Genomic DNA, 16,373 nt, shown 5'->3' with positions numbered 1-16,373 from the left:
ATTATCTTTACATTTGTACAAGTGTAATTATCTCTTACAGTTAAAACCATAATGTACAATTTTATAATATATGAAATTGTTTGGGTTTTTTTTTCAAAGCTGATTTTTTTGGACATATTTGTAATGTTTGCACATGTCTCAACTTATGACCTAAATGGAATCAGCCAAATTTGTTGTTTTTGAAGGTCAACAGAGCAATTTTGACCATAATGTTATAAATATGACATTAAGTTCCCAATAGAATTCCATTGCAAACGGATAAAATAGCTAGTGGGGTTTCTTTCACTTCACTTTGATATTTCAGCTTAAAATGGACAAAAACCCTTCCAAGCGTGTAAAACTAACATTATAAAAATAACACAATTAAAATTTGACAGAAATCGTGCATTATGGCTTTAAAAGGATATGTGACAATGATTCAGTTAAAAGTATGAATTGGGAAAATATAACATCTTTATCTGATAAAGGTTTGAATTATTTAGCATATTTTTAGTTTCAGGGTCAGGGGTTAGGGTTTAATTACCATAAGTTAGGGTTTAGGATGTCACACTTAGAATTACATTTTTTTAGAACTATGATTTAAGCATCTAAAACAGGATACAGGATTGAAAAAGAAACTTAAAAAAAAAACCCTGGTTTTCGGGTTTGCACCCTCATATTTTGGGTTTTACTGGGAGATCAGGTGTTTTAAAACCTAGTGCTACCCCTGGCATATATGTGACGTGTCATGTCAAAAGGAGACACTTTTGGGCAGGATCGTAAATGGAGAAATAGCCAAAAATCTGCCTGGGGTGATTTTTTCACAATTTGGGTTTTTTGCGAATTTGTGATGTTATTAATGTAAAAATATTGTCTGATAGTTTCAGACCGGAATATAACTGGCATCTTGTATTTTTTGAGACATTTTTCAAGGTAATTCCTACTTTCAACATTGTCAATAATATTTTTTAAAGGCCGATATCTCAATATCCAATTGTATATATATTCAATATCTTCACTTAGTAAACGATGTTGTGGAGCAAAGTATTTCTATATTTAAAGGCCGCTATAAATATCTGGAAAACACATTAAGTTAGGAGCTGTGTAAAGTTTGTTGGTATAGAGGTGAACAATAACTAAACATTGGCTTGATTATATTTTAAGCCTACTTAATTGGGTTACCCTTGAAAGTTTGCCTGGTCAACCCAGTCCCCCTTTAAGATATGTAAAAACCTCAAAATTTATAACCTGCCCAAAAGTGTCTCCTTTTGTCATGACACGTCACATATATTAGGTTGCAATGTTTTTAACCTTTTTAGCCAATACTGTATATTCGCAGGTCTGCGCAGTCATTAACCTCTAATTATGGATCTTTTAGTTTCACAGTACCACATGTCAGCTTACTGATGTTTACATTCATGATTCTATATTCAGTAAAACATGTCATGGATGGTGCAGCATACAGTAGTCCAACAGCCCAGTCCCTTTTCACAGGTGTTAGGCAAAATATTTGCAGTATGGTCTTTTTGTGATACAATACAATACACTCATGAAATGTGTGAAATTTAAATGTGTATGAATATTTCTGGTTTGACAGCAGTCTTGGCCTAATGAACACAACCACTGATGACATGAGAGCTCCCATATCACAGCTATGGCTCAATAGGCCCGTAACCAGGGGGTGCCAGGGATTCAGTCGTTCAATTCAAAAAATTGAGAAAGTAGTAAATAGTTTTGTGATTTAGCACCGCTGTTTTTTCCAAATATTGGAACCCAAATGTGTGATTTGCACCATGAAAAGGGCAATTTCATTTTTGCCAGACCCTATACAATCATGAAACCATTTCATATCATTGTTTGATAATTATAAATGAACTTTGCTCACTTATTATTTACCTTTCATAATGATAAATATTTATCTCTGAAAACCAAAAATATTCTGTTATCAAGAGTCATAATTTTATGTTTGACTAACCTGTACGACATATACAGTCCCATGTTTCTAAATGTGTTGTCTGGGTGTGTTCGTATGTGGGGGTACATGCAGGTGTGTGAAACACCCTCAACCAGGGAAACTCATAAAAATTGCATTGCAAAAGTGGACAAACCGTGGTTTGTACTTCAAGGATAGTATTGATATATCACAAATTGTATACAAACTCATAATCAACAACATCCCTAGTTGGGGTATGTGGTCATGCTCAGCAGTAAAGAGTCCATTTTAAGTTTCAATGTGTGTTTATGTACGTACTCCACAGTAAGATGAATAAAGTTAAGTGTGTATCTCTGTCCATGTTTGCTGGTGTTTACATCATGAGAATGCATGAGGTGTTTGTAGGTGGATGCTAAGATGAATTTGTATGGGGTGAGTATGGTATGCATATGTGTGGGGGTAATGTACAAGTCCTGAGTACAAGTATTACCCTTTCACAAATCCTTCATATCTTGCCACTTCATATTTCCGCCAGGTAATTTATTTTTGGTTTTCCACATGATACATGAATACCATTTTACAGTAAACATTTTAGTTAACTTATTACACACCCTGTAAACCCTATACTAAGTATATCGTTATCACACCAATACACTACCGATAGCAATGTCACAGATATTACGCCCCTTTTCTACCATCAAACTATAGCTCAACATGGCTACTGCTCTCATTCAGAAAATTGAGGACAAATTTCTCTCATGCTGTATATGTTTTGGTGAGTTGAGAGACCCGAAAGGGCTGCCTTGCCTTCACAGTTTTTGCTTCAAGTGCTTGGATCAGTGGTTTAAATCCAGCCCAGACAAGACCAGAGTCATCTGTCCAACATGTAAGCAGTCTTTTCCCAAACCCAAGGAAGGAATACGAGGGTTTCCTGGTCACTTCCTGATTAAGAACCTGAAGGAGACAGTTGACTTAAAAAAAAAGGTAATTGAAAAATTTAAAAATATTGAAAAATCAAAAATGTCAAAAACCAAAAATGGAGACAGCACATAGTTGTATTTTGTTGGGAAAACAAACTCATATGATTTTTTTAAGCAATCTTTTATTTAATTATACCGGGACCTGTTGTATGAGTTGCACTTGTCTATGAAAAGGCAAACACCGCTTTAAAACTATTACTATTCTTTGGGATTTACAACTTTAAATACTAATGAAAAAAGACATAATTTCATGTATGGCAGCAATACAATGATGGCATTGCAAACGGAGTTCCTACTGATGCCCTGCAAGGCAACCCAAAAAATTCAGACCACTCCAGACCGACAGTGGATTGGATTAAAAAATGTCAAAATCTACAGGTCGGGTGGATCGGGGAATATATCGACGGGTTAGGCAGGGTCAGACGGGTTAAGTTTTAATGGCCTAAATATTAACATTATTAATTAAATAAACAATACAAAAAAGTACAGATATGTTTTCATTCATGATGTGAAAACTGAGTGGGAATGCTACGATTGTTGAGTACATGTAATTATCACAACAAGTTGTGTTCACTAACTTCACTTTAGGTGAGTGTGTGTGCATCATTCTTAGTTTTCAATTAACATTTGATCGGATTGAGTCTGATAAAGGCTAGCATGGATATGGATGTGGCTAGCAATATTCAGTGTGGTTGGAATGTGTCAAAAATATCAAATAGGTTCGGATTGGGATTCGGATCGTTCCAAACTGTTCAGGATGGGTCACAAAAGGGAAATACCAATGATTCCTGTTTATATACAGTCACTGCCAACCTTACTTACTTGACCTCAGATGACCCCATATGACTTTAAAATACCTTAAAGTAAACTCTTGCATTTAACGCTGATCATTTTTGATGGCCTTACAAGATTCTGGCTGTAAATGCTGACCATTTCACGAATTAAAAAAAATACTTATTTGATATCATATGACATCTGATGACCTTGAAATGACCTTGCAAATGTCTCATTACTGTTCACTTTCACCAAGTTTCATAAAAATCTTTGACCTCAGATGATACTGATGAACTTAAAATGACCTTAAAATCATTTTTCCTATTTTGACCTCAGATGACCTTAGATGACCTCTGATGACATTAAAATCACCTTCAAATTGTGCAATTTATATTGAAGTTAAGTCACACTAAGTTTCATCACTATATGATTAATGTGCAAGGAAAAAGCTAACCAAAATGTAACACACATATGAGCATTTACCATGATATATTATAAACTGTTTGAGTTCCAAAATTTTTTGGTAGTAAATTTATAATTCTCATAACATTGACATACTGTTCAACCGTTACAGATTTTACAGTCTCTTGAGCCTGGTATGGATCAAAAAATGCCCCTCTTGGTTTAGTATCAAGCATCCACTGTATGCCAGCTTATACAAATACTTTCATATTTTGTATGTCAAATGTGACAACCATTATATTCCATTGTTGTGTGTCAATGTTTAACTGTTATATTTCTCACATGACCTCTGTATAATTTTTTTCAACATTGTGGTTGACACCCCTACACACAAAAGGAATCACTTGATCACAGTATGCCCCTCAATGGTTTAAAGTTGGGATAATAATCAAAGACTAATTCAGCTTTTGTTTTCCATATCTTTTTTACCAGGGGGAAAATGTCAACTGCAGTCTATGTGAAAAGAAAGCTGATAAACACTGCATAGATTGCAAGAAGTCCCTTTGTCTCCCATGCCTGAGAAATCATGATTCCTTCATCAAAGACCACAAAGTTGTCCCCATTGAAGAGTACCAGTCTGGAGAAGTGACTGATGAAGGTAGATTCTGTAAGGTACATGGTGAGCAGGTGAGGTACTACTGTGAGACAGAAGAGAGAGCAGTATGTACAGACTGTGTGGGGCTGAAGACGTGTTCTCATGAACATCATCGCATCAGTCTGAAGGAAGCTGCTGAGAAGCATAAGTCACTACTTCAAGATAAAGTAAAGAAATGCACTGAAACCAAAGCCAAACTCCAAGATGCTGTAGATAAAACCAAAGCAGTTCGAGTCAACTTGATGAAATCCAAAAAACAAACAATGACTGAAATCGATAAATTAGAAAATGAGTATATCACTAGAGTAAAACAAGCTTTCGAAGTAAAAAAGAAGCTGTCAACAAGATAGAAAGGAAAAAGGGTAAAGAGATAGATGATAAATTGAAGGCACTTGAGCTAGACTTAGGTCAAATTGAGTCAGTATGTGATCAGGTGTCCACGGTACAGAGCTCCACATCAGAATATCTTATCACACATAAATATCAAACTATGTCTGCAACACTTGCCATTCTCAATCAGTCACAGCTAGTAGCTGTTGATAAACAGCTTGGTTGCCTTAGATTTGAACCTGCCAAAATGGAGGTCCCACCCATTGGGCATGTTTTGCAGAGCAATAGGTGGAAATTAAGTAGAACATTTGCTACAGAAGGATTAACCAGGCTTCTAGGAATTGCAACTGATGAGAATGACAATGTTGTAGTGAGTTGCTGGGAAAAGGGAATCAAAGTATACACTAAGCGAGGGCAGTTGAAGAGCACTGTGTATGATTCCAAAGGTGTGCCAGATGTAGATATTTCTCCTGACAATAGATGCATAGTGGCCCCTGTAAATGTAACCTATATTCAATGTAATGACATGCAGGGAAATAAGCTTTTCACTACCACTATAAGTGATGTAAACAATAAATCATCATGTGTCAGTTCAGTAGCTACAGATTCAACAGGTAGAATCATAGTAGGGCAGGTAGAAAACACCATATCCATCCACCATGCTGATGGCTCACTCATATCAAAGTTTGCCACAGAATCCACACCATACCATCTTGCAGTCACCTCCAATGAGGAGATAGTCACCTCCTACTATGACCCTATATTAAAACATGGCACATCTGTGGTTCTCATGGATTACTCTGGTGACAATATCAGAGTCATCCAGCCTCCAAGAGAGGTCAAAGTATGGAAACCTGGTTTTGTGTGTTGTAGACAAAGTGAGATATGTGTGGTAAACGAATGGAGTAGTGATCCTTCAGGTGTATACAGATACACATCTGAGGGTGATTACCTGGGATGTGTTACTACAGAGGTCAATAACCCTACAGGTATTGCATTGTCAAAAGATGGACAAGAGTTGTATTTGGTTGAAAATTCTAAGTGTGTCATCAACATACTTACTAGGGTGTAATCAGCAAATGCCACATAAATAAATAGTCAAATGAACAAAAAGAGCTACAAGTAGTAATAGAACAAGTGGTATGTAAGAAGTAATATTAATGTAAGTTTAAGTTACTCTCAGAATCTCGGAAGAAATACAAAGTGATTACATCAGAGGTACCTTCTGGAGGATTATCCATGCATGAAAATCAAAACACAGTATGTCTGATATCATCATCACATATATATCATGGTTGAATACATAATTATTTTTATTGTCAACCTAGTTATGTTGTCAATAGTTTCCATGTACCTTTTTCAATATTTAGTTATAATTTCATGCTTGAAATTACCTATTATAAAATGTTTGATAATTTCACAACATTGCAACACTGTCAATAATAAGTTTTTCAGTATCTGAGAAGTCATGGGGCTTGGAATGTACATTGCTGTCTTCATATTTATTAGTGTATAAGCTCTATATTTTCACCACAAGGCACATTATTGGTGAAGAAAGAGAGATTATCATATACTCAATACCTAAATGCAATAACTCCATGGTCAGGTGCAATTATCTTTATGAATACACTTGCACTTGTACAAGCGTAATTATCTCTTACACTTAAAGTCATAATGTACAATCTTATAATATGATATTGAGGTGTTTTTTGTTCAAAACTGATTTTTTAACATATCTGTAATGTACATGTCCCAACTTAATGGAATCAGCCAAATTGTCTTTGTAGGTCAACAGTGCAATTTTGACACAATTACATAATCATGACATTAAGTCCCCCATAGAACACCATGTTAAGCAGCCAAAACAGTCAGTAGGGTTTCTTTCACTTTATCTTGTTATTTTAGCTTAAAATGGACAGAAACCCTTCCTGCTGGCAGGTATTACCGTACTAATATTATTTCAGCATTTTGGGTAAAGAATAACAAAATTAAAATTTGACAGAAATCATACATTATGGCTTTAAAAGGACATGTTCATTTAAGAATGTCAGTGACAAAGATTTTGTTTATTCAGTTTTTGTATGAATTGGGAAACTGTAACAAAATTTATCTGATGTTGATAGTGTATTTAATGTTTGGAAAGATATGTTCAATGATGTTTGAAACAAACATGCGCCATGTGATTCCGATGTGTGTACTCTAGAATACCCACACAGATACTCTACGAGTACCAATGAAGTAGCTGGACAGCAGTGTACCTCTGGGGGCAACTGCAATAGGAATCTGGTAGTCTATATATAATGAAACATGAACCTTAGTAATATATTGTGTGGCCAGCAGGTTAGCACTGCAGTTCTGTCTTCACTTTTCACCAATGAGGTACCAGGTTCAAGCCCCTTCATAAGGACTATGCATTTGGTTTCTAGTTCATACCCACTGGCATAAGTTTTCCCTGGATTCTCCAGTTTCCTCCTGCTTTTAAACTTGGTCTTTCTTCCATGATTGAGAGATTTTGGACCAATTTCCGTATTGAATATGATTGTAGGTACATTGTACCAGTATAGATAATGGCGCATAAGTATGTTTTGAAAAGAGTATTTTCTAGAAATTAGGGCTGTAGATATTACAAGCACACAGTGTCATGTAGATTCTATTGCTTAGTGTACATTATTAAACAAGGCTATTCTTAAACCACAAGTGTCGTCTGCTATTTTTGTGATTATCTTGGGGTATGCAAGCTGTATTCCACACAAGTTGACCTCAGTAAGAGGTAAAGATAGCAATAACAATGCTTCGTATATACTGAGAATTCTCACATATTCATATCCATCATATCTGTTTTGCAATTAATATGCAGATTACTGCATTTATATATGTTTCATACACCACATAGCCAATCAGAAAAGCTGTTAGAAAAAATATGCATAATTCCACTCATGCACAGTTTAAGATACTACGCGCCGTGCATTCACATCTTGTAGGATTGATTCAGTTTTCTTGAAGGTGGGTGCATTGACATTGGTCAAATTTTGTGCCGTTTTTTGTATTTTGTTTGTTTTAAAAATACTATACAGTAAGCCAAATAATCAAAGTGCCAGTTGTGTTCACCCCTGTATATCCAAATTAAAGACACATACCGTAAAATTCCGTCTACAAGCATATATATGCCTCTAACCAAGGTTTTTTTGACACAAGAGACAAGAGGCAGACACTCTTAACAAAAACGTTATTTGGAGTTTGAACAACTATATTACTGATAAAGGCGGCTGTACAAACATGTATATTTTGTAAGACCAATCTATTGCAATGTTTTTGAGAAGGGTATTGGCCTTTCATATCTTTCGTTAAAAAAAACCTCGTTTAGAGGCATATATGCTTCTAGACGGAATTCTACGGTATGTCAAAATTAAAACAAGCGGCTAATACCTGAACTCTTTAGCTCTGATTCAAGACCTTATTTGTTGAAATTGGTTTAGAATTAAAAAGCGGTGATCTAAAACCTACCGAAGAGACAAAATCAAAAGTTGCACTTTTGTGTTCTAATCTATGAAAGCATGACGCTAGTTTTAACGTGCTAATCAATGGAAGCATGGCGCTAGTTCCCTTGTTCACGAACGGTTTGCGTACAAATCAATAGCACATGCAATGGAGGAAACTGCAACTTTTAAGTTGGCACCTTCCTTGGGATTTTGGATCGTCGTGTCTTTATTTCTTGAACAATTTCAATGAATGAGGTCTTAAATTCGAGCTAAAAGATGCAGCTATTGGATGCTGGTTCCAATTATGACTTATCTTTCTTTGTTTAGGATATACAGGGGGTAAACATAACTGGTACCTTAATTTTTTGGCTTACTGTATAGCAAAATTGCACAAATTTAAATACTGTTGTACTACAAAATCTATCAGTAAATGCAGATCCCTTCTTGCTAAAGAGATTACATGGCCAAAATAAAGCATGTGTGCTGAATGTTGATGCGTCAAGTGCACTCCCCCTGCTGGAGTCATGCAATGGACACATCAACATCTCAGCACGGGTGCATTATTGAGTCAAATTTGTCTCTCACCAAGTGATACACATTTATTAACATCTTACCTAATGAGATCACAGAGCAGAATAGGCTCATGAATATATCTCAGACCCATGTATACCAGACACAACAGATTGCGTACAGATGGAGTGATCATCGTATCCAAAGTTTTCTTTCTGCTTGATTTCTTCCCAGTTGACACATTCTTCTCCTCAGCTGGTATATTTTCTGTGTTGCAGGATGCACAAAGTTATAATAAAAAAAATAGAGTTACAAAAAAAAGAGCATATGGGTCAGTCCATGTCAAAACAGACTGAGTGTACACCCACCCTCTTGGATTATGCTCTCCTTTGGCTCAGGGGTACCTTTCATGGACCCCTAGGTGAGGTCACAAGAAAAAAATTCAAATTCAATTTCGTTTCGAATGGCGGGCCATCTAAGTTTGGCGACCTTGACCAAAATTGGGAATTTAAGGTGTCCAAATGACAAAGCGCTCTCTTTGAGAGGCATTTTCTTCTTAATTAAATCAGTTGTGACCCTCTTTTGAATGTGGTCACTCACTGGCTGTGTCTGAAATGCCTAATGCCAAAAAGATTGATTTGAATTTCGTTGGGATTTCAGAGGGGTCAAAATCAGCACTTCATACTGTTCAATCAAATTATCTTTGATTTTGAAGGACCCATGATAATGCCACAGTGCACTTATAGGTCCTAATTATGTTCAGAATGGATTAACCATGTGCCAATGTCTATGAGCAATTCAAAAAAGAGAAATTTCTAGACCCCTACAGAATTTTAGGCGCCCTAAAGTGGTTCAGCCACAAATGGCGCTTAAAATAAACAAATTTTGACACCTAATAACTTTAGGTGTACACCAGATATAATTTCTAGTCTTTTGCATCTGAAAGAATGTAGTCTAATGTTACTAGGAACATAAGATTTGTTTTGTATTTTTTGTGTTTTGATACTTTCAAAAGGTCGTTGACCTATGAACATTTTTAGTCATAGCGCCCTCCGGAAAGGTCTGACACATAACAAACTATACATTTTGGAATCCTCATGACCATACGAGTAATTTGATATATTACTTGACATAATTGGGAGCATTCTGAAAATTTGACCCCATAACCTGTACTTTGCATGTGCATCGTTGCCAGGAAGTGCATTTTGACCCCCTTAAAAATCCATACAGAGGATTAGAAAGTAGTTTTTTCTTATTACTTGACTCAAGAGCAACTTGAAATATCAGGATAAATAATACAAATGGCTATAAAGTGATCAAAAATATAAAAAATATCATACTAAAATTGGCATTTTGTACGTATCCTGTATGCATGGTATGTTAGGCAAAAATGACTATTTTTGAAAGCGTCAACTTAATACTAAAACACAAAAATACAAAACAAATCTTATGTTCCTAGTAACATTAAACTACATTCTTTCAGATGCAAAAGACTAGAAATTCATATCTGGTGTACACCTAAAGTTATTAGGGGTCTAAATTTGCCGACTTTAAGTGCCATTTGTGGCTGAACCACTTTAGGGGTGGCCTAAAATTCTGTAGGGGTCTAGAAATGTCTCTTTTTTTTAATTGCTCATAGACATTGGCATATGGTTAATCCATTCTGAACATAATTAGGACCTATAAGTGCACTGTGACATTATCATGGGTCCTTCAAAATGAAGATAATTTGATTGAACAGTACAAAGTGCTGATTTTGACCCCCTCTGAAATCCCAACGAAATTCGAAATCTATCTTTTTGGCATTAGGTATTTCAGACACAGCCAGTGAGTGACCACATTCAAAAGAGGATCACAACTGATTCAATTAAGAAGAAAGTGCCCCTCAAAGAGAGCACTTTGTCATTTGGACCCTTAAATTCACAATTTTGGTCGAGGTCGCCAAACTTTGATTGCCCGCCATTCGCAAACGAAATGGAATTTGAATTTTTTGCTTGTGACCTCACCTAGGGATCCATGAGAGGTACCCCTGAGCCAAAGGAGAGCAAAATCCAAGAGGGTGGGTGTACACTCAATCTGTTTCGACATGGACTGACCCATATGTGACCATCCAGTCGCCAATCATCATTTTTGAGATATTCAACCAAAATATTCTGCTTTAAATTAGCTTTAAAATGATGTATATCATGTCTATAGTACTTGACATTTAAGTAGTGAAAAATCAATAAAACAGTCAAGAAATAAAGTTTCTTATTGTTTATTGTTACGTTCAATGGAGCATATCTCAATAGTGGCACTGGAGACATCCGGGCTCAGTTGTGGTGGATGGTCACATATATCATATCAGTTTACAATGGACGTTACATGTATATATTCAATCATCTTTTTGATGTATTTTTTTTACTCAAAGTACCATATTGACCTTACTAGCACCCTCCAATTCAGACTTATGATGACTTGCCTTTGACTCAACCCTTCAGACTTCAGACATTGAATTTGATTGACAAGATGATATTTTCAAACTGCCACTGTAGTACCTAGCCACATGATAGGACAACAAAAGAGCTCTACTTATAATAAAAGATACTGCACAATAGATCAGATTGACATTCTTATAGACTGATGTTAACATAGTGAAATTCTATTTTAAATAACAGTGAAATTTCTAATCAAAACCAAAACAAACCTAATGCAGGCTACATAGTTTTATTAGTTTAAGTGGGCCTGGGAAAGTATTTAAATCGTCCTCTAAGAAATGAGCAATACTCATGAGTTTGATGGCATTTGAAACTGGCATGGAGTAACTATGTATCATTTAGGCCATCTTAATTAAATCCCGAGTCTCAAAGCTGCCACACACATTAGTAAAATCCTCTTTGAAAATCAAGAAAGTTATTTCTATTTGTTGTTTTTTTAACAATAACACTCAAAATTGATTTCAAGTTTTCAATAAGTTTTGAAGTTTTCAACACAGAGAAGAAAATATACACAAATATAAACACAGAGAAGAATTATTTTGTAGCACTGACTTTATTGAATACAACAGACATTGGATACTTTCAGCACAAAATAAAATAATAAATTTAATAAAATTCATTCCACATTAGGTTTTCAATTTCTCACAAGTTTTGAGACTCCGGATTTAATTAAGGTATCCTTACCTTTGGTACTCTTCTCAGAGGCAGCACATTCTAAATCATCCTGAGTGGCATCCTCATCCTCATTCTCATTGCTACTTCGGACCTCATCGGTACTGCTATTTTCAATGGCTGGCATTGCCTCTGTATTTTCTGTTGGTGCACTTTCTGGTGTTTTTTGTCCTGTGTATATATTTTCCGACTGATTAAAGATGGACTACCTGGCTCAGACTCATCTGTCGTCTGCAGCATGATAGGACAGAAAAATACAATTGATGGTAGAATATTACCAAATTTGGTAATCTTTTTTCTTTCCAGGTCTTGATTTATTACCAAATTTAGCTCTAGCAACTTTAGCAGTGTAGTAGCCACTTTCAAACCTTATCCTAACCTTAACCCTGATGCCAGTCTCAACATCAAATTCCTATATCCTAATTCTAACCCTAAAACTTAACTGTTATCTTTATAATTATAACCCTAACACCTTACCTTAAACCTAACCCTAACCTTAATCTCTGGAAGGGTTACCTGTTACATCAAAGTCTGACAAGCATTATTGACATTTCTAATACTGATAAAATGCATGTATGAGACATGGAAATGTCCAGATTATAGAGTTGCATCAGGGCTCTGACTGAACTTGACTGATTATCTATTGCATGCTATGGCGCCTGAATGAAAACAAAACACAGAAAATTGTAAAGTTGGTACATGAATGAAGGCTGCCATCGGTGCTAGCGACCATCGAGACCAAAGTCATCAGCACCTTAAAACGTATCCAGCATTACATAGAAGGGGCTGAAAGATCCTTAATTTAATATCCCTGGTTGCACCAACTCATGCAGATCTATTCATGTTGTGAAGAAAAAGAAAATATCTAGTTTGTATCTTCCTCAGATCATAATGACTGTGAATTGTGGACAATATAGCCTCTGGGTATCTTGTAAAGTCCAAGATTTTTTGCTTTATAAATGTCAAATTCTGCTTTCTTCTGCTTTGTAAATTTTGCAATTTTCAAATTTTTTTACTTTGCTCACAAAAAGCTTAATTTTACAATTTTGGTCTGATGTCTAGTTAACATTTTATGGTAAAACAATCTTTAGCAAGCCGATTTTAATATTTATATCATTTTATTGATAAGATTGTTAAATATTTTCATATTTTGTGGGGTTTTGATGTTTTTTTGTTCTCTTTTTATGAAAACTGCCATTTCTGCTTTTCATCGTAATTCTGCTTTATTCACAGAAAATCTGCAACACGGACTTTAGTATCTTGTAACAAAAGTAATCAATTCCAAACTAGAATTCAACAAGATTAATACAAGATTTGTGCATATATTTAGCCTACAACAAAGCAAGTAGTTGCATGAATAAAAATATCACAAGATGCAATATTGTCTACAAGTCTTCAAATCACTGCCAAATGTTGCAATTTGCTTTCATTCTTTTAGTGTTGTGTTTAAAAATAAAATTGATAAAAAGAAATATTTCTCAATACATTTTGGTAGAACAGCTCCATCACTCACGGCCCTGCACTTCTTAGATCGCCTTGATAAGAGTTCGAAGCCCTGTCGTCAACAGAGGGCAGTAAACTCGAGGTAAAGAATATCCCATATCGCGTTAATGAGCTGGGCAGTAACCGTAGAAAAAGCTAATTTCTTGCGAAAATTGACAAGTAACTTGCACAAATTTCTAGATACAGTTACTATAAGGTCGTGCGATGTATCCAAACCATTTGTTAACCATTTCTTTTTTAGGGAGCAATAATTATTTTATCATGAATATTATTGTCATGTTGATGACATCATAGTTACTCACATTTTGTTCATTTTTAAATTTTGAAACATTTAACGCTCAAAAGTCACACAAAATCAATCACATATATTTTTCTTTATTTCACCAGAGTGTCCTTGCCAAGATTCTAGCATCAGACCATGCGCTTTCTCAAGATACAGCCTTCATAAGTGTTAGGTCACTTCTGTACAATTCTTATAATTTGTTTCATGCATACAAATAGCGATGCACTTTTTTGTTATGTTTTTGGTAGGTTTTCATGTCCGATTTTAACGATAAAACATTATTCCCTATAGAAAAACAATATGGCAAAACATACAACAGTTTGTAACATTCTCCATGAACTTAACCATCTATGTTTGGATTGTGATGTAATTAACGTGTGTAATGAGATTTTCTCTTTCTGAATCCGACTTGTAAAATGTTATTTTTCATCACAATTTCTCATCAAATTCATACATTTCTGGGTCAAAAGTCAGGTAAAACACTTTGTGGTTTTGAAATTTGGTTTATAAATAACGCTAATAAAATAATTTGGGTTGATCAAGCAGTTGCTTTTTATGATTTTCAAGGCAATGTGCATAAATGATGAATCTGCATGTACATAATTTTTCACTTCAGTAAGCTCGTCTTTTGACCAACGTTCATTATTGATCACGGGTTATATTGTATGCGATTGACATCAAAGAACCACATGTGTATGAGCTTGTGCATTGAATTGAATTATACAATGGTTATTCAGGTTATTGATCGCTAGATGGAAGCGAACATGATACATATTACGTAGGATTCCATGCCTGTGCGGGGATTTGAACCCTAGCGATCAGAACTATGAACACTTTGAAGTGTTAGCACCTTGCAGGGCCGTGCACTACATCACTGGAATCCTCCAGATATAGACAAGGACTTGTTTTACATTGAAATATTTAAAAGCTATCTTTTTAAAAATGTTAAGGGCTGGGGTATGAACGTTTGGACAGTATTTATTGTGGGATATTAGAGCACATCAGACATATCAATTGCATTCTGAATCGAAGAATGTCATTCTGATATCAAATAATTTTGATTTTTTGAAATTGCAATTTAATACACATTTTATGACAAATCATTAAAAATTGATATTTTGATATTTAACAGTACTTGAAGTAAACTTTATAAATCTGATGATTTATACTTAAAAGTGTATGTAGGTGGGATGAAAAGCCGACGATCAATTGAAAATTTTGACCTTTCAGTATTGAAGATATGGATTTTTTTCCCAAAGCACCAAAAAAATTAGGTCTTTTGGGAAAAAAATCCATATCTTCAATATGAAAGGTCAAAATTTTCAATTGACCATCGACTTTTCCTCCCTGCTACATACACTTTAAAATATGTCATTAGATTTATATAATTTACCGAGGACTGTTATATATAAAAAATTAAAAATATCAAATTTTTATAATTTGTCATAAAATTTGTATTATATTGTGATTTTCAAAAATGAAAATTATTGATATCAGAAAGACATGCTTAAGTATTCAGAATGCAATCGATAGGTCTGAGGTGCTCTCATGTCCCACAAAAATACTGTCGAAACGCATAATAAACGCTCATTTTAGATCCCTTAACTTTTCATTAAAGCTAACTTTCTATTCCCCCCTTTGCATACCTCTTTTGGCACCTTTTCTTCTGATCCTAAAAATATAAAAGAAATCATATCATAATTGACAAATGAGCATTATAAAAATATACATTTAATTCCAACTAATGCTCAATCAATCAAACAAAAATATCCCCAAACAATAAAAAAAAAAAAAAAAAAAAAAACGATGTGGTACTTGTTAACAAAATAGAGTGAAAGAATGCTTAGGTGCCACACTATCAAATAAAAAATACATTTGTCTTATTTTACGATAAAAAGAGAGAGACAAAAGCATATAGTGACATAGTATTGAGGAGGCAAGTGCCTGGATATCACTCTTTAGAGCAAAGTTTTTGAGGAGTTTATTGTAGGGAAAATAACCAGTCATCATTGGCATGGTAAAAGGAAAATAGTGAAACAGTACTACTTCAAGACATGCGAGTGGATATTCATACGTAGTGGTAGACAAAAATGGAAGAGTTTAACTTAAATACTACACTATTTTTTGCTTACCTGGACAGTTGTTGCTAGGTCAACTAGCATCTACAGCAGATGGTGATGCTATGGTGATATCTTGTCTACAATCAGGATAGTCCTATAATGTCACAGTGTCAATTATATAATGTCATCAAAAAGGACTATTCTGATTGTAGACAAGATATCATCACATTGACTCTTGAAACAATAACTATTCTATTGCAAGTCACACTCCCATTTTCAAAAGACACTGCACCACAGCTTCAAAAGTAGGTGCAATTTGGCAACACAAGTAGTTGG

General features: G+C 34.9%; 1 protein-coding gene across 1 annotated transcript in view; it reads right to left on the bottom strand.

The window, feature by feature from the left end:
- The window catches only part of LOC140158304 (uncharacterized), a 47,818-nt gene extending 32,169 nt beyond the window's left edge, over positions 1-15,649 (bottom strand). The window contains exons 1-3 of the mRNA XM_072181412.1: positions 15,624-15,649; positions 12,204-12,422; positions 9,147-9,309 (exon numbers count right to left, since the gene is read on the bottom strand). Of these exons, the coding sequence (XP_072037513.1) occupies positions 9,147-9,309; positions 12,204-12,318 (278 nt within the window). The 5' untranslated portion in view covers positions 12,319-12,422; positions 15,624-15,649. The remainder of the gene's footprint in view (positions 1-9,146; positions 9,310-12,203; positions 12,423-15,623) is intronic.
- Between the last annotated feature and the right edge of the window lie 724 nt (positions 15,650-16,373).

The sequence above is a fragment of the Amphiura filiformis genome, chromosome 1 (assembly GCF_039555335.1).
Source record: "Amphiura filiformis chromosome 1, Afil_fr2py, whole genome shotgun sequence".
Classification (NCBI taxonomy): Eukaryota; Metazoa; Echinodermata; class Ophiuroidea; order Amphilepidida; family Amphiuridae; genus Amphiura; species Amphiura filiformis.
Note: the sequence above shows the minus strand (reverse complement) of the source record. Positions and strands in the feature narration are given on the sequence as shown.